We start from the raw sequence: 26849 nt of genomic DNA, 5'->3' as shown, positions 1-26849 counted from the left end.
TAATATGGTCAGGTGGGGAAAAGAGAGCATTAATGTGTGGTCAGGTGGGGAAAAGAGAGCATTAATATGGTCAGGTGGGGAAAAGAGAGCATTAATGTGGTCAGGTGGGGAAAAGAGAGCATTAATGTGGTCAGGTGGGGAAAAGAGAGCCTTTCTGTGGTCAGGTGGGGAAAAGAGAGCCTTAATATGGTCAGGTGGGGAAAAGAGAGCATTAATATGGTCAGGTGGGGAAAAGAGAGCATTAATGTGGTCAGGTGGGGAAAAGAGAGCATTAATATGGTCATGTGGGGAAAAGAGAGCATTAATATGGTCATGTGGGGAAAAGAGAGCATTAATATGGTCATGTGGGGAAAAAAGAAAATTTCTGTGGTCAGGTGGGGAAAAGAGAGCATTAATGTGGTCAGGTGGGGAAAAGAGAGCATTAATGTGGTCAGGTGGGGAAAAGAGAGCATTAATGTTGTCACTCAGGTCAGATTAAATACCATATACCATGGTGCTGAACCAGGCAGATAGGTTATGTCATTGTGTTATTTTTGTACCAAGAGAATGTGCCAGGAATGGCCACTGGGACTTAGTAGTAATATTGGGACAGATGCTCAGACAGCACAGCTGTTTAAATGAAATGTCCCTAAAGCTGCTTGAACTGTGCTTAGTGCTCACTGCTTTACCCAGAGACAGGGCTTTCAAATGCATTCATCTTTGAGGGCTTTCAAATGCATACCTCTTTGAGGGCTTTCAAATGCATACCTCTTTGAGGGCTTTCAAATGCATACCTCTTTGAGGGCTTTCAAATGCATACCTCTTTGAGGGCTTTCAAATGCATACCTCTTTGAGGGCTTTCAAATGCATACCTCTTTGAGGGCTTTCAAATGCATACCTCTTTGAGGGCTTTCAAATGCATACCTCTGAGGGCTTTCAAATGCATACCTCTTTGAGGGCTTTCAAATGCATACTTCTTTGAGGGCTTTCAAATGCATACCTCTTTGAGGGCTTTCAAATGCATACCTCTTTGAGGGCTTTCAAATGCATACCTCTTTGAGGGCTTTCAAATGCATACCTCTTTGAGGGCTTTCAAATGCATACCTCTTTGAGGGCTTTCAAATGCATACCTCTTTGAGGGCTTTCAAATGCATACCTCTTTGAGGGCTTTCAAATGCATACCTCTTTGAGGAGGATTGCATCTGACTGTCATACATTTTTCATCATATTAATTGTGAATGAAAAAAGTTTAACATTTTATTTTAGATGAATACACTAACCTTATTACGAAGGTTATTAAAATATACGAGGGTAGCGGAATCCAGGATAGTTTGAAGTCAAAAAGTATTATTGTCTCCTTGACATGTAGATTCGTGCAAGTGTGTTATACCCCGTATACACAGAGGGATTAAAACGGAAGATCCCACAACAGAAGAGAGAGAAATCACGCTGGCACAAGGCCCAGTTGAACAAAGCGTTCTTTGACCACACATTCCAAACCTGTTATGCACTCCACTGCATAAACCTGATGGCACCGTGGTCAGGTAAATAGTATCCCTGCATTGACAAGAAAAGCTACCTGCTCCAATGCTCCCATCCAGCAACATTAGGTTACCATCTATTTGATTTACCCAGCAAGTAGAGCGCATATCATCTGGTATCGCTTAAGGTTTGGTTTCTTTTGGAGTGAGCACCTGACCTAGTCCACAGGGGTATCCCCACCCACCCTCAGCTGCCTGCGACCAGCAGAGACGTGCTTCGTCATTGCAAGACGCGTCACTGGAATACTCGGATCAATATGCTGTAACTTCTGAAGGCGTCGGGAAACACTTGAATTATGATGGCGGAATAATACCAGGAAGAAATCAGGAAGAAACGTCTCACCTCTCAGGTAAATAAAAACGAGAGTGCCATGTTAGGGAAACATCGAAAGTCTAATATAATCTAATATGGAAGGCAAAAATCGGTTTCTTTTTTTTGCGCAGCCGTCAATTCAGTTCGCTTGAAGTTCAAATTGCGCCGTGTTTGTGGGAAGGGGGGGGACAACAAGAATGTTAACAATTGGTGTAATTATCGGTGTCCAAACGTGTCATTGGTGGACTACAATTGGGATGGTGTCTGACTACTCAGCCGTTTAGTCAAAATATTTCGCTTTTCTTCACAAACAGCGTTGCAATTGATCCAAATATAGCCCTAGACGTTGTGTTATTTCAATAATAACTATTACATTTATCAGACTTGCCTCCCTTTGAGATCCGAATTTTGGTTTACTAGCCTATTTCTTCTACATTGATGTTGAACAGGTGTTTCTGAGCCTACCACAGAAAGCCTTTGCGCTTGGCCTTGTCAAGACAGTCCACTTGCTTATATTTGGAATACCTCCGTTTAATACAATACTACCTGTTATTATTGTTCTTTCATATTTTGCTAATTTGTATTAGGCTATTTGATTAAAAAAATATACATAATATAGGCCTCTTTGGTGTGTGTATTTAGAGTCCAGTACCCACCGAGCAGAGGAGCCATAGACGTTATTTCTTGACAGTTTTACAATTTAATTAAACATTTAAAGCTGAAATGTCTTGAGTCAATAACTATTCAACTCCTTTGTTACAGTAAGCCTAAATGTCTTGAGTCAATAACTATTCAACCCCTTTGTTATGGTAAGCCTAAATGTCTTGAGTCAATAACTATTCAACCCCTTTGTTACGGTAAGCCTAAATGTCTTGAGTCAATAACTATTCAACTCCTTTGTTACAGTAAGCCTAAATGTCTTGAGTCAATAACTATTCAACCCCTTTGTTATGGTAAGCCTAAATGTCTTGAGTCAATAACTATTCAACTCCTTTGTTACAGTAAGTCTAAATGTCTTGAGTCAATAACTATTCAACCCCTTTGTTATGGTAAGCCTAAATGTGTTCAGGAGTAAAAATTTGCTTAGCGTGGATTTTATCTTACACTAATAGTGTTTAACATGATTTCGAATGACTCATCTCTGTACCCCACACATACAATAATCTGTAAGGTCACTCAGTCGAGCAGTGAATTTCAAACACAAATTCAACCACAAAGACCCGGGAGGTTTTCCAATGCTTTGCAAAGAAGGGCACCTATTGGTGGATGGGTAAAAAATACAACTGACATGAATGTCTGAACATGGTCAATTTATTAATTTCACTTTGGATGTTGTATCAAAACACAGATTCACTACAAAGATACAGGCATCCTTCCTTACTCAGTTGCCAGAGAGGAAGGAAACCAATTTGTAAGTCACTCTGGATAAGAGCGTCTGCTAAATGACTTAAATGTAAATGTAAATGTAAACCGCTCAGGGATTTCACCATGAGGCCAATGGTGACGTTAAAACAGTTTAATGGCTATGATAGGAGGAAACAGGATGGATCTACAACATTGTAGTTACTCCACCATTCTAACCTAATTGACAGAGTGTAAAGAAAGAAGCATGTACAGAATAAGAATATTCCAAAACATGCATCCTGTTTGCAACAAGGCACTAAAGTAGTACTGCAAAAATATGTGGCAAAGCAATTCACTTTTCTCTCCTGAATACAAAGTGTTATGTTTGGGGCAAATCCATATTTTCAAGCATAGTGGTGGCTTCATCATGTTATGGGTATGCTTGTAATCGTGAAAGATCGTGTAGTTTTTCAGGATAAAAAAATGAACTAAATGGAGGAAATTCCTAGAGGAGAGATTAATACACCTTTCAGCAGGACAATAACCTAAAACACAAGGCCAAATTTACACTGAAGTGGCTTAAGAAGACAGTGAATGTTCCTGAGTGGCTGAGTTACAGTTTTGACTTAAATCTGCTGGCAAGATTTAAGTCAATCTATGTCAAGACCTGGAAATGGTTGTCTAGCAATGATCAACAACCAATTTGACCAATTTTGAAAAGAATAATGGGTAAATGTTGCACAATCCAGGTGTGGAAAGCTCTTAGAGACTTACCCAGAAAGACTGTAATCGTTTGTTGTAATGATTGTTGTAATCATTACCAAAGGTGATTCTAACATGTATTGACTCGGGGCGAATACTTATCAAATCAAGATATATTAGTGTTTTATTTTTCATTAATTTGTTACAAATGTCAGAATTTGTCTTCCACTTTGACATTACAGAGTATTTTGTTTAGATCGTCGACAAAATAAATGACAATTTAATACATTTTAAGGTCGTCATTGTAAAATAAGATTTTGTTCTTAACTGACTTGCCTAGTTAAATAGAGGTTAAAAAGAAGAATTCCACTTTGTAACACAACAAAATGTGAAAGTCCAGGGGTGTGAATACATTCTAAAGGCACTGACGTTTCACAGAGAAAAGCTGACCAATACAACTATGCAATGCAAGATGGCCAGTTTTGTAATATTATATGTATTTCATACATAAAATTGTGAACATTTGTGAAATAGAATTAATTGGGAAGGAATATGCCGAATATGTCACTAATTGCACCTTATTACCTATATAGTTACTACTTTTGACCAGGGCCCATAGCTCTGGTAGTGCACAGGGATAGGGAGCTATAATATATATTTCAACCCTTCCTGATCTATTTTACTGATGCTATTCCTTTCTCTCACTCGTCTGGACTGGATCCCTGTACCCCGTCCTGTCTGGGATGTCTCCTGTGTTTCCATGCTGATGTTTGGTGAGTATCCAATTCTATTTTCAGTGCTGCTAAAAGCTGCTCTTTAGAGTCATTGAAGTAGGCTGTTTCATGTGTTTATTTTACATCATGTGCTAAATGTTTTACTTATAGGCAGACAGGAACATGACTGAAGGGCCTGTATTTTGGTCTATGGGAGTCCGAAATACAATATCCCCTTGTTTGAATATTTGAGCTCTAATCCCACCAAGCATAGAGCTACATATGTAGGATCTTAATTTGAGCCAGTTTGCTACAACTGATCTGATGTGTGAGTATTTCTTCTGGCATGCCTGTGCTTTGGTGCTGCTCACCCAGGCTGAAGTAGGGAGTGGTGGCATCACATCTGGCTGAGACCTTCTGGCGTCTTTATCTCTCCCAAACACTTGCCGTCCCAACATGCACTGCGGCATCGTGGCGTAATGGAAAAAGTGTTTCCTTCTATGGGTTTCCCCTATGACTCTCAACTGGTGCTGTTAGCACACAATGTGCCAGAATTTTGGTCTTTATCTAATGTGGATTTCATCTAAATAACTGTGTGTTCTAGAGTAGTAATAACTATCACATATAACTGACCAGACCATAACCTGCAATGGAGCATTTCTGCTGAAGAAGGCCAACACCACTTTCAAAGACAACCCTGTCAGGAATACTCTTGGGGAAGCTTTCTGTATGTGGTTGAGCCAAGAACTGTCGTTGTCTCTTTAGCCACCAGGTGGAAGCACAAACTCAGGGATGATTCTACTGGCACAGATACAGGAGGATGAACACTGAATACAGCAATAACATGAATAGATGTAAACACAAAGGCTGTGGTGGACATAGCTTCATAATGCCTATAAAGTGGATTAAGCTGTTTCATAATAGATGGAGCAATGCCCTGACACAGGCCCGTGTCTTTGACTGTTGTTGAATCTGAGAGCGTGCATCATCACCAAGGTTTTAGAAACCCTCTGATCTCAGTGATGCAGACAGGGCAGACGTTCTCATTGGCGTGGCTATTTTCAGTCATCTCACTTGTCTGTATTAAATGTTTAGCTCTGTAAGAAAACCTCGGGTGCGTTCAGTGGGTGTGAACTGGGAGAAAACTTACTGAAACAGAGCAAATACTACCTGAGCTTGTTCAATAACCATTTATTTGATTTTTCCCCCGTTCAAATGTTTTTCTCTCATTGGTTCCTACTGAACATGATGACCCTAATGTTGTGCAACTAGACTAGCATGTCTCCCTGAAGCATCCAAACTGGGCATGAGCGGGGAGGGGCAACACAGCTACTGCTCCTATAGTATGCTATCTACTGGGAGAATACTGCAGAAACATGGAACATTCCTGCTTCATAAATACTTGATACCATAATGGTGCACTATGAATATTAATGTGCGGTTAGCCTACCATCCATCCATCCATGCCCTTAGTGCTTTCTAGAGCTTAGATCTCCAACCACAAACTAAGTCTCCTAAAGCATGCTACAGACAGTACTATATGTGCCGACTGGCATTATTTTATGAATACCAGATGTTCACAGCCGCAAATATTGTTTTACGTATTATAGATATATTGTGTGATGCAAAACAAGGTGTTAGATTTCTCTAACCATGATGCAGTAGCTAACAGGACAGAGGAAGGAAGGCAACGGGAGAGGAGTCGGGAGGGGGGAGGGAGGGGTATAGGGGCCGTTATGTAATCCGTGATGGAGCCAAAGAGAGGGATGAAGACGAGAGATATAAACACACTCCATGTGCCCAACTAAAGGTGTGTGTGTGTGTGTGTGTGTGTGTGTGTGTGTGTGTGTGTGTGTGTGTGTGTGTGTGTGTGTGTGTGTGTGTGTGTGTGTGTGTGTGTGTGTGTGTGTGTGTGTGTGTGTGTGTGTGTGTGGTGATTACTTTCTTAGAGTGAGAGGTTTTGTGTCTTGGCTGTCTGTGTCTGTCAGAGTCTCTGGGGAGGGTGCATCTGTGAGTGGTGCCCTCCCCTCTCCTCATCTCTCTGGGGTCCAGCCCAGCACCTGCTCCCTGCATTAGGGAGAGGGAAAGGGAGGGGTTTCTAGACAACTGGGGGGTGGAGGGAGGGGTGTGTGTAGTAAAACACACCTATCTGACTGTCTACATTCCTTCTGCCCTTGTCATGTTGTGACCATGTCCAGTAATTATTTTGGATTATGTTACAGTACGACATCAGAGTAAAAAATAACAATATTCTTGTATACTGTATCCGTATATACACCAGAGGCTTGTTAATGCCATTTCAACATTCCCCCTTGTTTCCAGCTCTGCACTTGTGGTCAGTAACAACGTTATAATGATAGATACAGAAACTGATTTACCCCATATTTGGTCATCTCAATACTGTAAAAACAGGAACAGACCTGTAGTATTTCCAGATGCCATGGCCCAGTCTGACAGTCGTCTGTGATCTCATGCCACATGAAGTTGGTCTGGAGAGACAAAGGTGACAGTGGCTAACCCTGTACCCTAACCCTGTACCCTAACCCTGTACCCTAACCATGTACCCTAACCATGTACCCTAACCATGTACCCTAACCCTGTACCCTAACCCTGTACCCTAACCCTGTACCCTAACCATGTACCCTAACCATGTACCCTGTACCCTAACCATGTACCATAACCATGTACCCTGTACCCTGAACATGTACCCTAACCATGTACCATGCACCCTGTACCATAACCATGTACCATGTACATTTACATTACATTTAATCCTGTACCCTAGCCATGTATTCACCTCTGTGGGACCACTAACCCTGTGGGGTCCTAACCAAAGAGGTGGGGTTTCACCCTTTTGACCCTGTCCTGGCGTCGTGAGCCCTTGGGGGCCAGGGCACTAATCTGGGCTGAGCGGGAGCTGTACCCTAACCATGGATACTCTTGTACCCTAACCCTGTACCCTAAATCCTGTACCCTAACCATGTACTCTGTGTCCTAACCATGTACCCTGTAGCCCTAACCCTGTACACTAATCCTGTACCCCATAACCATGTACTCCCTGTACACTAATCCCCCTAACCCTGTACCCTAACCATGTACCCTGTACCCTAACCTTGTACCCTAACCATTTACTCTGTATCCCGTACCCTAACTCGCTGCATCACATCTGGCCGTGATTGGGAGTCCCATAGGGCGGCGCACAGCGTCGTCCGGGTTTGGTCGGGGTAGGCCGTCATTGTAAATAATAATTTGTTCTTAACTGACTTGCCTTAAATAAAGGTTAAATAATATATATATATATATATAACAAAAACCTGTACTCTTCCCTCTATGGGTTGTTTAGAGAATATTGAACCCTCCCACTCCCCCTGCCTCCCCAACCCCAGCCTCTCCATGAGCCGTATGGCACTAATGGGGTCAGACAGATGGGTGGGGACCATGTCATCCCCAATAAAGAGAGTCTGTGTGTGTGTGTAGCAGGGGGGCACTACATAAAATGAGCAGTGCTGGCCCATTACACTTGAAAATGGGGAGACACTTCTGAGGATTGGTTGGAGGCAGATCCTATGTGTCTCTGTCTCACACAGCATGGTAGCCAATAGCACAGGGAGTTCTAGGGGTGACTCCCTTGCAGCAGCATTCTAGGTCCCTCACACAGCAATGGTAGCAATAGCAGTGGGAGTTCTAGGGGCGACTCCCTCACACAGCATGGTTGCCTACAGCAGAGGGAGTTCTAGGGGGCTACTCCCTCACTCAGCATGGTAGCCAATAGCAGAGGGAGTTCTAGGGGGCGACTCCCTCACTCAGCATGGTAGCCAATAGCAGAGGGAGTTCTAGGTGGTGACTCTCACTCAGCATGGTAGCCAATAGCAGAGGGAGTTCTGACTGTAAGTCGCGATAAAAGCTCCTCATATATTATTATATTATTATATTACTCAGCATGGTAGCCAATAGCAGAGGGAGTTCTAAGGGTGACTCACACACAGCATGGAAGCCTACAGCAGAGGGAGTTCTAGGGGTGACTCTCACACAGCATGGAAGCCTACAGCAGAGGGAGTTCTAGGGGTGACTCTCACACAGCATGGAAGCCTACAGCAGAAAGAAAAGTGCTGGGGCGCTGCCTGAAAAGGGCTTGGATGGAGGGTTGTGTCGTGTAGACCAGTTCTCCCGATGCATCTCTATCTGCCTCCCTCCTGTTCTTGGGCTGTGTGCTGTGCCTAATGACACAGCACTAACCTAGGCCGGCTCATTCATTGGCCAGCCCTGCCTAGTGGGAGGATGGTGGATACATGTGCTGCTGTGGATTCATTTGATAGTGTAATTGATTTACTGCATATTAAAATTAGGTGATTCATTGAGAAGTGAGAGGCTGGGAGGATAATGCTGATGAATTATCGCTATAGGCCTTTTATTTATTTAACTAGGCAAGTCAGTTAAGAACAAATTCTTATTTACAATGAAACCCTCCTTTAACCCGGACGACGTTGGGCCAATTGTGCACCGCCCTATGGGACTCCCGATTACGGCCGGTTGTGATTCAGCCTGGGAAAGAACCAGGGTCTGTAGTGACGCCTCAGACCGCTGCACCACTCTGGAGCACTATAGGCTATTCATTATATGGTGTTACAATGAATTGTTGTTCATCAATGGGAAATAATTGAGTGAGTGATGGAGACTAGCTCTCGAATTAGCATGACTTTGGATTCATATTTTTTGTAGGACCATGATAAATAATTTCTTTATGCTTAGGCTCTAAGTCTATTTCAATCGTCTGTAGTTTCACGTTTCAAAGTGTATTTGTCACGTGCACAGGATACAGCAGGTGTAAAACAGTAAACGCTACTTTACGAGCTCTTTCCCAACAATGCAGTAATAAAATAATATAGATAAGAAAAAGCCGAGAAATAGAATAGGTTATTGTTTCGGCGTTTTCATCCTGTCATAGGTGTTGGACCAAACTCTCAGGATCATTTCTGAGAATTTGGTGATTAATTATGAAGCACTCAATTCAAACATCGTTATCGAAATGGACCATATGATTCAACATCTCCCCCACTTCTCATAGGTTAATCTAGAATTTAGCTGTGTTCAATTGGTGCATGCGGTTAACAAAGTCCGATACTTCAGTATGGTGACTCCTCCCCTTTACTAGCGCGGATAAGCATCTTCAACACAACAAAGCATGCGTCCGGTTTCTGCAACGTTGTAACTTCATTAATGTAACTTCACTGGATGAACGGAATATTCGGTTGCGTTGGATTTAACTAATTATAGTTCTTCATTGATGGTATTTCTATTTTAGGTAAGCGCACTTTTGAATGTATTTCTGGCGGCTGATTGGATTTAGAGTTGGTGTTTATTTGTTTTCTACATTCGGCGCCATTTTCATACTAAGATGATTTAAATGCCTGCGCTATAAGCATCGCGGTGTATCTGACGCGCACACGGGAGATGGTGTTTAAAAAAAAAAATCACACCTTAAATAAATCAATGTTTTGTAAAAGTTGAAAGAGATCTGCGTTTGGACTACCTCCAAATTCCAATATCTTCAGTTAAAAACAAGTGAATGAACGGTCATGATGATTAGAATGGGCACGCCAGGGTATTTCATTTGCCTGGCCGCTCACTGCTCCAGGGTCTTTTATCCATATCCTGTGGCATTTGTTTGTGGCCCAATGAATGTGAAATAAACAACTCGACCTAATTCAACATTTTTCTTACAATAATTGAATACAATTTCCCAACATTTTAAGATGGCTATTTGTAGTGCAGTGTTTTTGGATTACAATCAGGACAATGAGGACATGCATTTATTCAAATATTACAACATTACAAACACTTCTGGTTCCTTTTCTTCTTTGGACTTTTCTGTAGCAAGATGGATCTACTACTGTATGTTAACTGTGCTCAATAGTCATTCATCCCATTGGCCATCACTAGCCTACTATCAGTCTCTTGATGACAAGTTAAATGGCTTTTGTGTGTGCAGATTTTCAACACAAAAACATGGGCAGGAAAAGGTCAATCATCACAACTTACCATTGCACTTGACATAACTTTGTGGGGGGAAAACTATTGAGCCTGGCCTTGTTGCTAAAATGACAAGAACAGACTAATTGGTTTATTCTGTGTCTAGGAAAGTGTCCCACAACCTTAGTGTCTTTTGTTTTAACACCGTAGCCAATACACCACCATTCACCATGTTGTTCTCTGTGTGCTCTGCCTGCAATCGTCTTTCAGAACACAACTATGTCTGAGAAGACCTCTGCTCTGGTATCGTTCATGCTGTCAGTTATTTGAGCTGCTTCTGGTTTAAATGTGATTGACATGATTCATTCTTCGGCGTGTTAAGTATAAATCCAACTCTGCAGTAGCCAGGAGGCTATCCTGAGTACAGTAATGTGTATCTGCTGCTGCTGCCTGTAACACACTGAAGGGCAACTCATCCAGTAAGCCCATCCTCCATTGATACTGCTGGGATATATATATATATATATATATATATATATATATATATATATATATATATATATATATATATATATAGATAGCAAGATAATCTGTTATGAAGGGATGAAAACATGATGTGGGAGGGGCAAGAGAACACTGAGAGAGACACCTGAACGAGAGGGAGATCTGAGAGAGAGCAAGTGTGTGTGTGTGAGAGAAAATGTTTTAGTGTATTAGTGAGAGAGAGAAAGTTTTAGTGTATTAGTGAGAGTGGACTGGTGAAGAAGAGTTAGGAAGGAGAAAGAGTGACGTTGCATTAGTTTAGTAAATTACTACTGTGAGGTTTGTTTGTGCCAAGTAGGGTAGGGAACTATCTAGATTTTCATGTCGTCATGCCTTCCTTCTGTCGTCCTGGGATTTATGGTATTACTGGTTTCGTACACAAGGGGACGCCAAAACAAACCTATTGGGCGTCTATTACCAGAATGCTAACAAAATTAGCACTAGTAAAAGCTCATTTCTATGGAGGCTGCTAGCTAAATATGCTAAAATGCAGAAATGAAAATAAACAAATTGCAAAGACAGGCAATCCAGCTCACAAAGTTATACATATATAGGTAGGAACTAGCGAATGGCATTTTTGGTGAGTTTGTACATTTCCAAGTGATTGTGAACGAGAGACATTGTGCAAATGAACAAAGTTTTGACACATGCTTGTCTGAATGAAGAACAGTACAGGCTCTGGAGCAACATGTGTAGGCTACATGCTGTGTCTGTGTGGAGTCTGGAGTCGCTAGGGCAACGGCATGTCTGCTCAGAGAATAGGGGGTAGGAGGAGACGGGCTGAGAACAGAGAGGAGGAAAAAACGCAAGTAAATAACTCATTCAAAGGGATTTGACTTTTTCATTGTAAGCTCATTTACTTGTGTGGCTGCCAGACAGAGCGTTGCACTTCTGTTGTCATCTGAGGAAAATGAAGCTATTTTCTGCTGAATGTGTTTCACCAATGTATTTTCTGTGAAGGAAAATTATAGTTGCACGTGCCTGATCACTCTATTGAAGACCTGACTTTCAATATAAAACACAACCCCTGTCAACACACAGCTGGACTCACCTGCTCCCCTTTTCTCCTGTTGTTTTACAGGTGACTGGAACAAACAGGTGACTGGATCAACTGTTCTGGGGAACTACGGTGAGCTTCATAATGTACAATAATGTGACTGTCTCAACTGTTCTGGGGAACTACAGTGAGCTTCATAATGTACAATAATGTGACTGTCTCAACTGTTCTGGGGAAACTGTTCTGGGGAACAGTGAGCTTCATAATGTACAATAATGTGACTGTTCTGGGGAACTCAACTGTTCTGGGGGGAACTACAGTGAGCTTCATAATGTACAATAATGTGACTGTCTCAACTGTTCTGGGGAACTACAGTGAGCTTCATAATGTACAATAATGTGACTGTCTCAACTGTTCTGGGGAACTAGGTGAGCTTCATAATGTACAATAATGTGACTGTCTCAACTGTTCTGGGGAACTACAATAATGTGTGAGCTTCATAATGTACAATAATGTGACTGTCTCAACTGTTCTGGGGAACTACGGTGAGCTTCATAATGTACAATAATGTGACTGTCTCAACTGTTCTGGGGAACTACGGTGAGCTTCATAATGTACAATAATGTGACTGTCTCAACTGTTCTGGGAACTACGGTGAGCTTCATAATGTACAATAATGTAACTGTCTTGTTCATAATGTACAATAATGTGACTGTCTCAACTGTTCTGGGGAACTGAGCTTCATAATGTGTAACTGTCTCAACTGTTCTGGGGATAATGTGAAAGGTGAAATGAAGAACGCGAGCTGCTTTATCTCCTAACACATTGCACAAGTTGACTGCAGGTATCTACTTAAAGTAGCCACCAATATTAAGACTTCAAAGAGGTATTGAAAAACCATCCCATGGCTATTTCCAAATACCCTTGTATACGGTGTATACAGTATAACGCCCAAGCCTAGTGCCAAGGGCCAACACTCTGCACACAGTACAAGATACGAAGTCAATTGCTCTGTTTTTTAAGAGTGATGTTTTTTTCTCTGATAAGATCTAGAGTTTCCAATTGTACAGTGTTAAGAAAAAGTATGTGAATTCCTTTGGAATTACTTGGATTTCTGTGTAAATTGGTCATTAAATTTGATCTGATCTTCAATAACACACAAATTATTGTATTTTTCTTGTTTATATTGAATATATAATGTAAACATTCACAGTGTAGGTTGGGAAAAGTATGTGAAACCCCAAGGCTAATGACTTCTCCAAAAGATAATTGGAGTCAGGAGTCCGCTAACCTGAAGTCTGATCAATGAGACAAGATTGGAGATGTTGGTTAGAGCTGCCTTCTATAAAAACACTCACAAAACGTGAGTTTGCTATTCACAAGAAGCATTGCCTGATGTGAACCAAGCCTCGAACAAAAGAGATCTCAGAAGACCTAAGATTAAGAATTGTTGACTTGAATAAAGCTGGAATGGGTTACAAAAATATCTCTAAAAGCCTTGCTGTTCATGAGTCCACGGTAAGAAAAATGGTCTATAAATGGAGAAAGTTCAGCACTGTTGCTACTCCCTAGGAGTGGCCGTCCTGCAAAGATGACTACAAGAGCACAGTGCAGAATGATCAATGATGTTAAGAAGAATCCTAGTGTTAGCTAAAGACTTAGAGAAATCTCTGGAACATGCTAACATCTCTGACGAGTCTACGATATGTAGGACACTGAACAAGAATGGTGTTCATGGGAGGATACCACAGAAGAAGCCACTGCTGTCCAAAAAAACAGCTTTGGGGCTGCTTTCCTGGGGCTGCTTTCCTGGGGCTGCTTTCCTGGGGCTGCTTTCCTGGGGCTGCTTTCCTGGGGCTGCTTTCCTGGGGCTGCTTTCCTGGGGCTGCTTTGCTGCCTCGGCCTGGACAGCTTGCTACCACCGACAGAAAAATGAATTCCCAAGTTTATCAAGACACTTTGCAGGACAATGTTAGGCTATCTGTCGGCCAATTGAATCAGAAGATGGCTGATGCAACAGGACAGTGACCCAAAACACAGAAGTAAATCAACAACAGAATGGCTTCAACAGAAGAAAATACGTCTTTTGGAGTGGCCCAGTCAGAGTCCTGACCTCAACCCGATTTTGAGATGCTGTGGCATGACTTTGGGAGCAGTTCACACCAGACATCCCAAGAATATTGCTGAACTGAAACCGTTTTATAAAGAATAATGGTCCAAAATTCCCCCTCAACGTTGTGCAGTTCTGATCCGCAACTACAGAAAAGGTTTGGTTGAGGGTTCACATACTTTTCCCACCCTGCACTGTGAATGTGTGTTCAATAAAGACATGACAACGTGTAATTCGTTGTGTTTTATTAGTTTAAGCAGACTGTGTTTGTCTATTGTTGTGACGTAGATGATCAGATCACATTTTATAACCAATCTATGCAGAAATCCGGGTATTTCCAAAGGGTTCACATACTTTTTCTTGCCACTATGTCTTTATTCCACATGTGACTGGAGTGGACTGTGAACTTGTTGTATATCCACAGCATGTCTAGATACTGTTATAGGCACAATCATTGACAGACATGTCATCGATACTTTACATTTACAATGATGTATTATTGACAAACACATGGATATTATCCATTGACAATTACAGCATATAAAAAATAAAATGTTGTATTGTCACATAAATCTGGAAAGGTGCAGTGAAATGTGTTGTTTTACAGGGTCTAACCCCTAGAGCTAATTAGGGTTAAGTGCCTTGCTCAAGGACACATCGACAGATTTTTCACCTTGTCCGCTCGGGTATTCAAACCAGCAACCTTTTGCAACCTGCTACCTGTCGCCCTATTGACAGACACGCCATGGAAACTGTTAATTTACAAATATGAATTATCTCTGGTACCATAAGACACACAGACATGAACACTTCTGAAATAATGTTCCACTAATATACAGATTTCACCTTCAATCAAATGGCTTTGGCTGAAGTCCGGTTTAAACTGGATTGAATTTAAGTGTAAGCTTGGTCTGCTCCTTCAGCCCAACCACAGTCGATCAATGGGATGACTCCATTCAGCCTGGTCCCCAAGCGGTTCACGTTACAACATCAGAACCATCTGTCGGGGTATTGATTAGGTTGAAACAGAGAGCTGGAGATAAAGTTACACACTAGAAGACCAATAGACCTACATGGCACAGTGCCCATTATAGCTGAGAGTTTAAGAACTAACCAGTGTAAAGCCCTTTGCACTGCTTTTCTGTTTTAAATCAATGGGTTAGTGTTAAAGGTTTCTATATCAATGTTGCTGAGAGCATTGGGAATGTTCTTTTGAAACCATTTCCATATTTTATTTGTGTGTGTGTGTGTGTGTGTCTATGTGAATGACTGCAGCCGTGAATCGGTGAGTATCTGTGTGGGCATGTGATAGGATGCATGTTTGTTTGTAAATGTGTTTGTGCGTGGGCATGGGAGAGCCTGCCTCTATACCGCTGTGCAAGCGCATGTGTTTACAGATATCTTTGGCATTTATTTCCTTTAATTTGGACTTTTGGCCAGGTGGGAGGGGCTAATAGGTGGGTGGGACTTAGCATAAACCATGAATCAGCACAGCTGATCACAACCTGCCAGATCTTCTCTGAGAGAGAGAGGGGAGTGAGATAAAGAGAGTGAGAGAAGAGAGGGGGGGATGGGGGAGAGAGAATAGAAAGAGGAGAGGGAGGGAGGGGAGGAAGAGAGATAATCTCACTTGGAGCCTGATTAACACTAAACTCCAGGCTAAATCCCACTCACTAAATTCACTCTCAGCACCTACCACGCATGTTTCTGTTTCTCACTTCCCCTGTAGGGCAAATATGATCCAATGTGCTTAAGGGTCAGCGGTGTTAGTGTTGGTGCTGGGGATGTGGTTGAGATGGAGATGGCTGCTGTTCACACCAACTATGAATGAATGAATGAAGAAATGTCCTCGGCCTGATACCAACAATTTACTGCTTAGTGTTGTGTGTGTGTCTATGTCTGAGTGAGAGCGAAATTGTGAGGGAATGCGTGTGTGTGCACTGCAGTCAGTGACATGAGATATCCTAATTAGTCGACAACATCCTGAGAACTATACACGTTCTCCACAAGCTCTGCTCAACACACAATTGCACACACCCATGTTGACTCCAATGCTTCCCACAGTTGTCAAGTAGGCTGGATGTCCTTTGGGTGGTGGGCTATTCTTGATACACACGGGAAACTGTTGAGTGTAAAATAAAACAGCAGCGTTGCAGTTCTTGACTCAAACCGGAGTGCCTGGCACCTACTGCCATACCCTGTTCAAAGGCACTTACATTTTGTGTCTTGCCATTTCATCCTCTGCATAGCACACATACACAAGTCTCACTGATTTTGAAGTGGATTTAACAAGTGACATCAATAAGGGATCATGGCTTCCCTGTCCTACAGTATCTTTTCCAACCCCTCTTCCCTTTCCTGTCTTACAGTATCTTATCCAACCCCCCTTCCCTTTCCTGTCCTACAGTATCTTATCCAACCCCTCTTCCCTTTCCTGTCCTACAGTATCTTATTCAACCCCTCTTCCCTTTCCTGTCTAACAGCATCTTATCCAACCCCCCTTCCCTTTCCTGTCCTACAGTATCTTATCCAACCCCTCTTCCCTTTCCTGTCCTACAGCATCTTATCCATCCCCCTTTCCTGTCCTACAGTATCTTATCCAACCCCTCTTCCCTCCCCTGTCCTACAGTATCTTATCCAACCCCTCTTCCCTTTCCTGTCCTCTTATCAGTATCTTATCCAACCCCCCTTCCCTTTCCTGTCCTGTCCTACAGTATCTTATCCAACCCCCCCTTTCCTGTCCTACAGTATCTCCAACCCCCTTTCCTGTCCTACAGTATCTTATCCAACCCCCTTCCCTTTCCTGTCCTACAGTATCTTATCCAACCCCCTTCCCTTTCCTGTTCTATAGCATCTTATCCAACCCCCCCCTTCCCTGTTCCAGTATCTTATCCAACCCCTCCCCTTTCCTGTCCTACAGTATCTTATCCAACCCCCCTTCCCTTTCCTGTCCTACAGTATCTTATCCAACCCCCTTCCCTTTCCTGTCCTACAGTATCTTATCCAACCCCCTTCCCTTTCCTGTCCTCTTATCAACCCCCTTCCCTTTCCTGTATCTTATCCAACCCCCCTTCCCTTCCTGTCCTGTCCTATCAGTATCTTATCCAACCCCCCCCTTCCCTTTCCTGTCCTACAGTATCTTATCCAACCCCTCCCTTCCCTTCTTATCCTGTCCTCTTATCAGTATCTTATCCAACCCCCTTTCTCAAGTATCTTATCCAACCCCTCTTCCCTTTCCTGTCTAACAGTATCTTATCCAACCCCTTCCCTTCCCTGTTCCTCTTATCCAACCCCTTCCCTTTCCTGTCCTACAGTATCTTATCCAACCCCCTTTTCCTTTCCTGTTCTACAGTCTTATCTTATCTTATCCAACCCCCCCTTCCTGTCTTCTTATCCAACCCCCCCCTTCCCTTTCCTGTCCTACAGTATCTTATCCAACCCCCTTCCCTTTCCTGTCCTACAGTATCTTATCCAACCCCCTTCCCTTTCCTGTCCTCCTGTTCTTATCAACCCCCTTCCCTTTCCTGTATCTTATCCAACCCCCTTCCCTTTTTCCTGTCCTACAGTATCTTATCCAACCCCCTTCCCTTTCCTGTTCTACAGTATCTTATCCAACCCCCTCCCTTTCCTGTCTTTCCTGTTCTATCAGTATCTTATCCAACCCCCCTTCCCTTTCCTGTTCTATAGCATCTTATCCAACCCCTCCCTTCCCTTCCCTTTCCTGTTCCTACAGTATCTTATCCAACCCCCCTCCCTTTCCTTCCCTTTCCTGTCCTACAGTATCTTATCCCCCCCTCCCCTTTCCTGTTCTACAGTATCTTATCCAACCCCCCCTTCCCTGTCCTACAGTATCTTATCCAACCCCCTTTCCTGTCCTACAGTATCTTATCCAACCCCCCCTTCCCTTTCCTGTTCTATCCAGTTCTATCTTATCCAACCCCTCCCTTTCCTTCCCTTATCCAACCCCTTCCTTTCCTGTCCTACAGCATCTTATCCAACCCCTCCCAGTATCTTATCCAACCCCCCTTCCCTTTCCTGTTCTACCTTATCCAACCCCCTGTTCTACAGTATCTTATCCAACCCCCTCCCTTCCCTGTCCTACAGTATCTTATCCAACCCCCTCCCTTTCCTGTTCTTCCCAACCCCCCTCCCTTCCCTGTTCTACAGTATCTTATCCAACCCCCATTCCCTTTCCTGTCCTACAGTATCTACAGTATCTTATCCCAACCCCCTTCCCTTTCCTGTTCTACCTTATCCAACCCCCCAGTATCTTATCCAACCCCCCCCTTTTCCCTACAGCATGTTCTACAGTATCTTATCCAACCCCCTCCCTTCCCTGTTCTTCTTATCCAACATCTTATCCAACCCCTCCCCAGTATTCCCTGTTCTACAGTATCTTATCCATCCCCTCCCCTTTCCTGTCCTACAGCATCTTATCCAACCCCCCTTCCCTTTCCTTATCCAACCCCTCTTCCCTCTCCTGTCATACATCCAACCCCTTTCCTTCCCTTATCCAACCCCCTTTCCCTGTTCTACAGTATCTTATCCAACCCCTTCCCTTCCCTTTCCTGTATCTTATCCAACCCCCTTCCCTTTCCTGTCACATCTTATCCAACCCCCTTCCCTTCCCTGTATCTTATCCATCAGCCCTTTCCTGTCATACAGCATCTTATCCAATCCCCCTCCCTTCCCTGTTCTACAGCATCTTATCCAACCCCCCTTCCCTTTCCTGTCCTACAGTATCTTATCCAACCCCCATTCCCTTTCCTGTCCTACAGCATCTTATCCAACACCCCTTCCCTTCCCTGTTCTTCAGCATCTTATCCAACACCACTTCCCTTCCCTGTTCTACAGCATCTTATCCAACACCACTTCCATTTCCCTGTTCTACAGTATCTTATCCAACCCCTCTTCCCTTTCCTGTCCTATAGCATCTTATCCAACACCACTTCCCTTCCCTGTTCTTCAGCATCTTATCCAACACCACTTCCCTTCCCTGTTCTACAGCATCTTATCCAACACCACTTCCCTTCCCTGTCCGACAGCATCTTATCCAACACCACTTCCCTTCCCTGTTCTACAGCATCTTATCCAACACCACTTCCCTTCCCTGTTCTACAGCATCTTATCCAACACCAATTCCCTTCCCTGTTCTACAGCATCTTATCCAACACCACTTCCCTTCCCTGTTCTACAGCATCTTATCCAACACCACTTCCCTTCCCTGTTCTACAGCATCTTATTCAACCCCCCTTTCCTGTCATACAGCATCTTATCCAACACCACTTCCCATTCCTTTCCTATAGCGTCTTATTCAAACCCCCTTTCTCATTCAAATCAAGTTTTATTAGTCAAATGCCCCGAATACAACAGGTATATAGACCTTACAGTGAAATGCTTACATGCCAGCCCCTACCCAACAATGCAGTTAAACTTTTTAAAAAGTAACAAGTAATTAAAGAGCAGCAGTAAAATAGCAATAGCGAGACTGTACCAGTACCCCCCTGTATATAGAGCCAATGTGCGGGGGCACCGGTTAGTCGAGGTAATTGAGGTAATATGTACATGTAGGTAGAGTTATTAAAGTGACTATGCATAAATGATAACAACGGAGAGTAGCAGTGGTGTAACATGGGGGGGGGCAATGAAAATAGTCTAGTTAGCCATTTTATTAGATGTTCAGGTGTCTTATGGCTTGGGGGTAGAAGCTGTTTAGAAACCTATTGGACCTAGACTTGGCGCTCCGGTACTGCTTGCCGTGTGGTAGCAGGGAGAACAGTCTATGACCATGGGTGACTGGAGTCTTTGACAATTTTTAGGGCCTTCCTCTGACACCTCCTGGCATAAAGGTCCTGGATGGCAGGAAGCTTGGCCCAGTGATGTACTGGGCTGTACACACTACCCTCTGTAGTGCCTTGCGGTCGGAGGCCGAGCAGTTGCCATACCAGGCAGTGATGCAACAAGTCAGGATGGTCTCGATTGTGCAGCTGTAGAACCTTTTTGAAGATCTGAGGACCCATGCCAAATATTTTCAGTCTCCTGAGCGGGAATAGGCTTTGTCATGCCCTCTTCATGACTGTCTTGGTGTACTTGGACCATATTAGTTTGTTGTTGATGTGGACACCAAGGAACTTGAGGCTCTCAACCTGCTCCACTACAGCCCCGCCGATGAGAATGGGGGCGTGCTCGGTCCTCTTTTTCCTGTAGTCCACAATCATCTCCTTTGTCTTGATCACGTTGAGGGAGAGAGAGGTTGTTGTCCTGGCACCACACGGCCAGGTCTCTGACCTCCTCCCTATAGGCTGTCTCGTCGTTGTCAGTGATCAGGCCTACCACTGTTGTCATCGGCAAATTTAATGATGGTTTTGGAGTCGTGCCTGCCATGCAGTCATGAGTGAACAGGGAGTGAGTACAGGAGGGGACTGAGCAGGCACGGGGCGGTATACAAATTGGAGTGGGTCTAGGGTTTCTGGGATAATGGTGTTGATGTGAGGCATGACCAGCCTTTCAAAGCACTTCATGGCTACAGACTGGAGTGCTATGGGTCGGTAGTCATTTAGGCAGGTTACCTTAGTGTTCTTGGGCACAGGCACTATGGTTTTCTGCTTAAAACATGTTGGTATTACAGACTCGGACAGGGAGAGGTTGAAAATGTCAGTGAAGACATTTTCTAATTGGTCAGCGCATGCTCGCAGTAATAATAATAATAATATATATGCCATTTAGCAGACGCGTTTATCCAAAGCGACTTACAGTCATGTGTGCATACATTCTACGTATGGGTGGTCCCGGGGATTGAACCCACTATCCTGGCGTTACAAGCGCCATGCTCTACCAACTGACCCTGCGGCCTTGTGTATGTTGACCTGTTTTAAATGTCTTTTCTCACATCGTGAGCGTGATCACATAGTCTTCTGGAACAGCTGGTGCTCTCATGCATGTTTCAGGGTTATTTGCCTCGAAGCGAGCATAGAAGTAGTTTAGCTCATCTGCTAGGCTCGTGTCACTGGGTATCCCCCAGCTGTGCTTCCCTTTGTAGTCTGTAATGGTTTGCAAGCCCTGCGACATCCGACGAGCGTCAGAGCCGGTGTAGTACGATCCGATCTTAGTCCTGTATTGACGCTTTGCCTGTTGGTTCGTCGGAGGGCATAGCGGGATTTCTTATAAGCTTCCGGGTTATACAGTCCCATTCCTGTAGCCTTTAGTTCAGTGCGGATGTTGCCTGTAATCCATGGCTTCTGGTTTGGGTATGTACGCACGGTCACTGTGGGGGCGACATCGTCGATGCACTTATTGATGAAACCAATGACTGATGTGGTGTACACCTCAATGCCATCGGAGGAATTCTGGAACATATTCCAGTCTGTGCTAGCAGAACACTCATGTAGCTTAGCATCTGCTTGTAAGCAGGAATCAGGAGGATAGAATTATGGTCAGATTTCCCAAATGGAGGGCGAGCTTTTAAGGCATCTCTGTGTGTGGAGTAAAGGTGGTCCAGAGTTTTTTCCCTTCTGGTTGCACATTTAACATGCTGATAGAAACATGCTGATAAAAAAGACAGATTTAAGTTTCCCGCATTAAAGTCCCTGGCCACTAGGAGCCATGCTCTACACCTCTGGGTGAGCGTTTCTTGTTTGCTTACAGCTAATTTATTGCGGTCTTAACACCACAGACTGATACTGGCACTATGTAGACAGCTATGAAAAATACATATGAAAACTCTCTAGGTAGATGGTGTGGTCTACAGCTTATCATGAGATACATAGTCCGCCTCCCCTTGTCTTACCAGACGCGGCTGTTCTATCCTGCCGATACAGCGTATATCCAGCCAGCTGTATGTTGATAATATGGTCCCTCAGCCACGACTCCATGAAGCAAAGATATTACAGTTCTGAATGTCCCGTTGGTAGTTTAGTCTTCTGCGTAGGTCATCAATTTATTTTCCAAAGATTGCACGTTTGCTAGCAGAATGGAAGGCAGTGGGGGTTTATTCGATCGCCTTCAAATTCTCAGAAGGCAGCCCACCCTCCGGCCCCTTTTTCTCAGCCTTCTCTTCACGGGAAAGCAGTATGTCATTCACGTCGGACTCGTTAAAGAAAAAAATCTGAGTAATCGCAGTTCTGATGTCCAGAAGTTATTTTCGGTCATAAGAAACGGTAGTAGCAACATTATGTACAAAATAAGTAAAAAAATAAGTTACAAACAATACAAAGAAACAAACAACACAATTGGATAGAAACACGTAAAATGTCAGCCTTCTTCTCCGGCGTCATCTTAACTCCTTTCCTATAGCATCTTATTCAACCCCCTTTCCCTTTCTTTAGTCATAGGTGCACCCCAAATGGCACCCTATTCCCTACATGGTGCACTACTTTTGACCAGGGCCATAGTGGACTATGAAGGGAATAGGGTGCCATTTGGGAGACACACAGATGGTCGGAGCATCTGACGTGCACCTGACCCAACAGCTGAACACGCTGTTCACCCATTTCTGCAGGGCAATCTTTATATCTGGCAGCTAGTTAGCCTAATGGTGGTTGATTTATACAGTAGTAATGATGGTTGATTTATACAGTAGTAATGATGATCGGGATGTCAGCTGGCCTACTGGAGGTAGAACATTATGTGAGAAATGATAGGGCCTCTATGCACTATGGAAAAGTGTTTTCAAAAGGGCACCAGTTTGATCAAGATTGGCAGAACTACCGTTATTTCCTGTATATTGCTCTATTTTTGACTGGTCAAAAGTAGTTGGGTCCTGGTCAAAAGTAGTGCACTACATAGTGGATAGGGTACAATTTGGGACACAGTGTGGTTGTGAGAGTCCCTGTTACTTCCTCAGGTTAGAAGCCAGGCCAGAGCTGCTCACCTGGCCTTTAGCAGAGAATCTAGATGTTACCTAGTGAAGACAATGGAGGAGGCAGTCATGTAGGAGGCAGCAGCAGACACAAGACGTCTCATCTGGTCCATTAACACCATGTCTGTTTCCTGACTATTACCATTGAGATTACGCTACATTAAAAGACCCAGAGGAGATCCTGAGCACTGAGGCGTACACCACGCTGCTCGGTGTGTGTGTGTGTGTGTGTGAGTGTTTGGGTTGACCTAGGGAACAGGCCTATGGGGGGTTGTTGCGGTGGGGGAAGGGAAGGCCAGGATTAGTTAGAGTGCACCACAGTTATTGGTCACTAGACACAAACAATGGGAGGACTAAAGAGGATTTGGTCTCTGTGGTCCCCCCTCCTCTCCTCCCCATACCCCTGCTGTCCCTATAGCGATGGAGCACTGTGTGTGTGTCAGGCACCCTCTGGGGTAAGGACAGCCGTATGTGGGCAGCTGGAAGATCTGCCATCCTGTCTAGCGAAGTGTCTCCCTGCCCCCCACTGTATGGCAGACCTAGACATTTAATGAACTGCTAGCCTAGATGTTGAGCAATGACAACAACTAGCAGCATCAGACTAGCCTAGATGTTGAGCAATGACAACAACTAGCAGCATCAGACTAGCCTAGATGTTGAGCAATGACAACAACTAGCAGCATCAGACTAGCCTAGATGTTGAGCAATGACAACAACTAGCAGCATCAGACTAGCCTAGATGTTGAGCAATGACAACAACTAGCAGCATCAGACTAGCCTAGATGTTGAGCAATGACAAAAACTAGCAGCATCAGACTAGCCTAGATGTTGAGCAATGACAACAACAGACTAGCAGATGTTGAGCAATGACAACAACTAGCAGCATCAGACTAGCCTAGATGTTGAGCAATGACAACAACTAGCAGCATCAGACTAGCCTAGATGCTAACAGTGGGCTAAGTAGATGCAATCTCTGTTAACACTGCATGGAGGGCTACTAGACATGATGATGAACTGCTATGATATAACACAAGTACGTTGATGCTGCTGTAACTCTTTCAATGACAGCCTCACAACAGCAAGACAAGTTCACACCTTGAAGTGAACACAGTAACTGGCCATTTACTTCTCAGAAGCCCTGTATGTCCTGTGAATTTCTAAACCAATTTAGCGATGCATTGTCATGCAATGTAAGATTGGGACATCTTGGCCCACCGTATGAAGCCGGCAGGGCCACAGCGGACGGATGAAAGAGCCGTGTTGGGTTAGTGCTGAGGATGATACTGACTGGAGCTGTACTAATAGACTTCCAGGCTGCGACGGAGCAGAAAGACTCCATTGTGTGTGTTTCTAATGAGCTTCTGGTAGACACACACTGTCGTGAGCTGCCTGTCTCTCAAGAGGTCCTCCCAGACACACACACACACACACACACACACACACACACACACACACACACACACACACACACACACACACACACACACACACACACACACACACACACACACACACACACACACACACACACACACACACACACACACTCATTCAACAAGCGGTGCCATTGTGGAGTGGGATACACTCATAACTCCATATGAAAAAGTGTTTGTGGCATATTTGATCGAGTACTCCAGTCTGAGAAAATGTAGTAGTAGCTCATGCTATAGAATGGCACCAGTGCATCACTGTTGACTGTCCATAATCATGTATTGCTTGTGTGTATGTTGCTGTGCATCATCCAACATGACAACACACACAAGCTTTCTCTTTCCTATCGCTGACTCCTCCATGTCATGTTCTGCAGTGTGTACCATGACAACAGAGGCCAGCGCGGTGGGCGAGGCGGACACAGAGGGCAAGCCGAAGCCCAGTGTAGCAGAGGCAGAGAGAAGACCGGAGAACAAGCAGAGCTCGGAGGCAGAGATACACCTGGAGAACACAAGCAGAGCCCAGAGCCAGAAACAGAGAGAGAACCGGAGAACAAGCAGAGCCCGGAGCCAGAAACAGAGAGAGAACCGGAGAACAAGCAGAGCACGGAGGCAGAGATACAACTGGAGAACAAGCAGAGCCCAGAGGCAGCAGCAGCGGGGCCAGAGAGGGAGAAGCCCAGCCAGAAGACCCAGGAGCAGGCCTCAGAGCCTGGCTCCACAGAGACCCCCATCTTCACCACCACCACTGAGGAGGAGCAGCTAGTGAAGCCCCGCCAGCGCACCTCAGCCAGCCGGGGCCTCTCACGCCTCTTCTCCTCCTTCCTCAAGCGGCGCTCGCAGTGCTCAGACGTAGAGTGGGCTGAGGTCGAGAAGGCGGAGAAGGACAGGAAAGAGAAGGCAGAGGCTGGAACAAAGGAGGAAAAGTTAGAGCAGGCCAAGGGGGAGGAGAAGAAAGAGCCAGAGGAAAGGGGGGGGAAGAAAGAGGAGGAAGAAGCAGCAAAGAAAGCAAAGAAAGAAGAAAGAGGAGGAAGAAGCAGCAAAGAAAGCAGAGAAGAAGAAGAAGAAAGAAGAGGAAGAAGCGGAAAAGAAAGAGGCAGTGAAGAAGAAGAAAGAAGAGAAAGAGGCAGCAAAGAAAGCAGAGAAGAAGAAGAAAGAGGAAGAAGAGGCAGCAAAGAAAGCAGAGAAGAAGAAGAAAGAGGAGGAAGAAGCAGCAAGGAAAGCGAAGAAGAAAGAGGAGGAAGAGGCAGCAAAGAAAGCAGAGAAGAAGAAAAAGAGGCAGAGCAGCAGAATCAAGAGGAAGAGGCAGCAAAGGAGGAAAAAGAAGGAGGAAGGAGAAAAGAAAGAGGAGGAGAAGAAGAAGAAAGGCAGCAAAGAAAGGAGAAGAAGGAGGAGAGGCAGAAGAAAGAGGAGAAGAAGAAGGGAGAGGCAGCAAAGAAAGCAGAGAAGAAGGAAAAAGAGGAGAGCAGCAGAATCAAGGAAGAAAAAGAAAAAGGAGGAGAAGAAAAGAGGAGGGAGAGAAGCAGCAAGGAAAGAGGAGAAGAAGAAAGAGGAGGAAGAGGCAGCAAAAAGAAAGCAGAGAAGAAGGAGGGAGAGGCAGCAAGGAAAGAGGAGAAGAAGAAAGAGGAGGGAGAGGCAGCAAAGAAAGCAGAGGAGAAGAAAGAGGAGGAAGAAGCAGCAAAGAAAGCAGAGAAGAAGAAGAAAGAGGAGGAAGAGGCAGCAAAGAAAGCAGAGAAGAAGAAGAAAGAGGAGGAAGAGGAAGCAAAGAAAGAGGAGGAAGAGGCAGCAAACAAAGCAGAGAAGAAGAGGAAAGACAAAGAGGAGTCAGCAAAGAAAGCAGAGAAGAAAAGAAAGAGGAGGAAGGGGCAGCAAAGAAAGAGGAGAAGAAGAAAGGGGAGGAAAAGACAACGAAAAAAACACAAAAGGGGAAGAAGAAAGAGAAAGAAAATAAAGAGGAGGAGAAGGGGAAGAAGAACGAGGCGAATAAAGAGGTAAAGAAGAACGAGGAGAATAAAGAGGTAAAGAAGAAAAAACGGAAGGGCAAAAAGAAAGCAGGGGAGGAGCACAAAGCAGGGGAGCAGTCCACAACAGAGGTGCAGGTGAAAGCCCCCATCGCGGCCCCGGAGCCAGAGCTCAGAGCAGAGGCGGAGGGGGAGGCTGAACAGGAGAGGCAGGAGGAGCAGGTAGAGGCCCAGGACCATCACTCCATCAGCAGTGCAGAGACACAGGTGAGTGAGGGAGACAGACACAGTGAACTTCTCACCTAGGGCATGGGTGCACAACTCTTTTCCTAGGGGAATGCTATCCTGCTGGGTTTTTTTGTTCTGATTTAGATTGTGGGAGACAGCTT

The 26849-nt window shown here is 44.3% G+C and overlaps 2 protein-coding genes across 2 annotated transcripts in view; both read left to right on the top strand.

Moving 5' to 3' along the window:
* Positions 1 to 186: 186 nt before the first annotated feature.
* LOC124023553 (protein 4.1-like) lies at positions 187 to 26766 on the top strand. Its single transcript, XM_046337934.1, has 4 exons — positions 187 to 194; positions 4677 to 4709; positions 24877 to 25507; positions 26548 to 26766. The coding sequence occupies exons 1-4, from the start codon at positions 187 to 189 to the stop codon at positions 26764 to 26766; spliced, it is 891 nt and encodes a 296-aa protein (XP_046193890.1).
* The window catches only part of LOC124023550 (titin-like), a 38512-nt gene continuing 38042 nt past the window's right edge, over positions 26380 to 26849 (top strand). Inside the window, 1 exon segment of the mRNA XM_046337930.1 lies at positions 26380 to 26727. The gene's annotated coding sequence lies outside the window, so the exon portion shown is untranslated.

The sequence above is a fragment of the Oncorhynchus gorbuscha genome, unplaced genomic scaffold, assembly GCF_021184085.1.
Source record: "Oncorhynchus gorbuscha isolate QuinsamMale2020 ecotype Even-year unplaced genomic scaffold, OgorEven_v1.0 Un_scaffold_1626, whole genome shotgun sequence".
In the NCBI taxonomy this organism is placed as follows: domain Eukaryota; kingdom Metazoa; phylum Chordata; class Actinopteri; order Salmoniformes; family Salmonidae; genus Oncorhynchus; species Oncorhynchus gorbuscha.
This window is presented reverse-complemented; position numbering and strand designations above follow the sequence as displayed.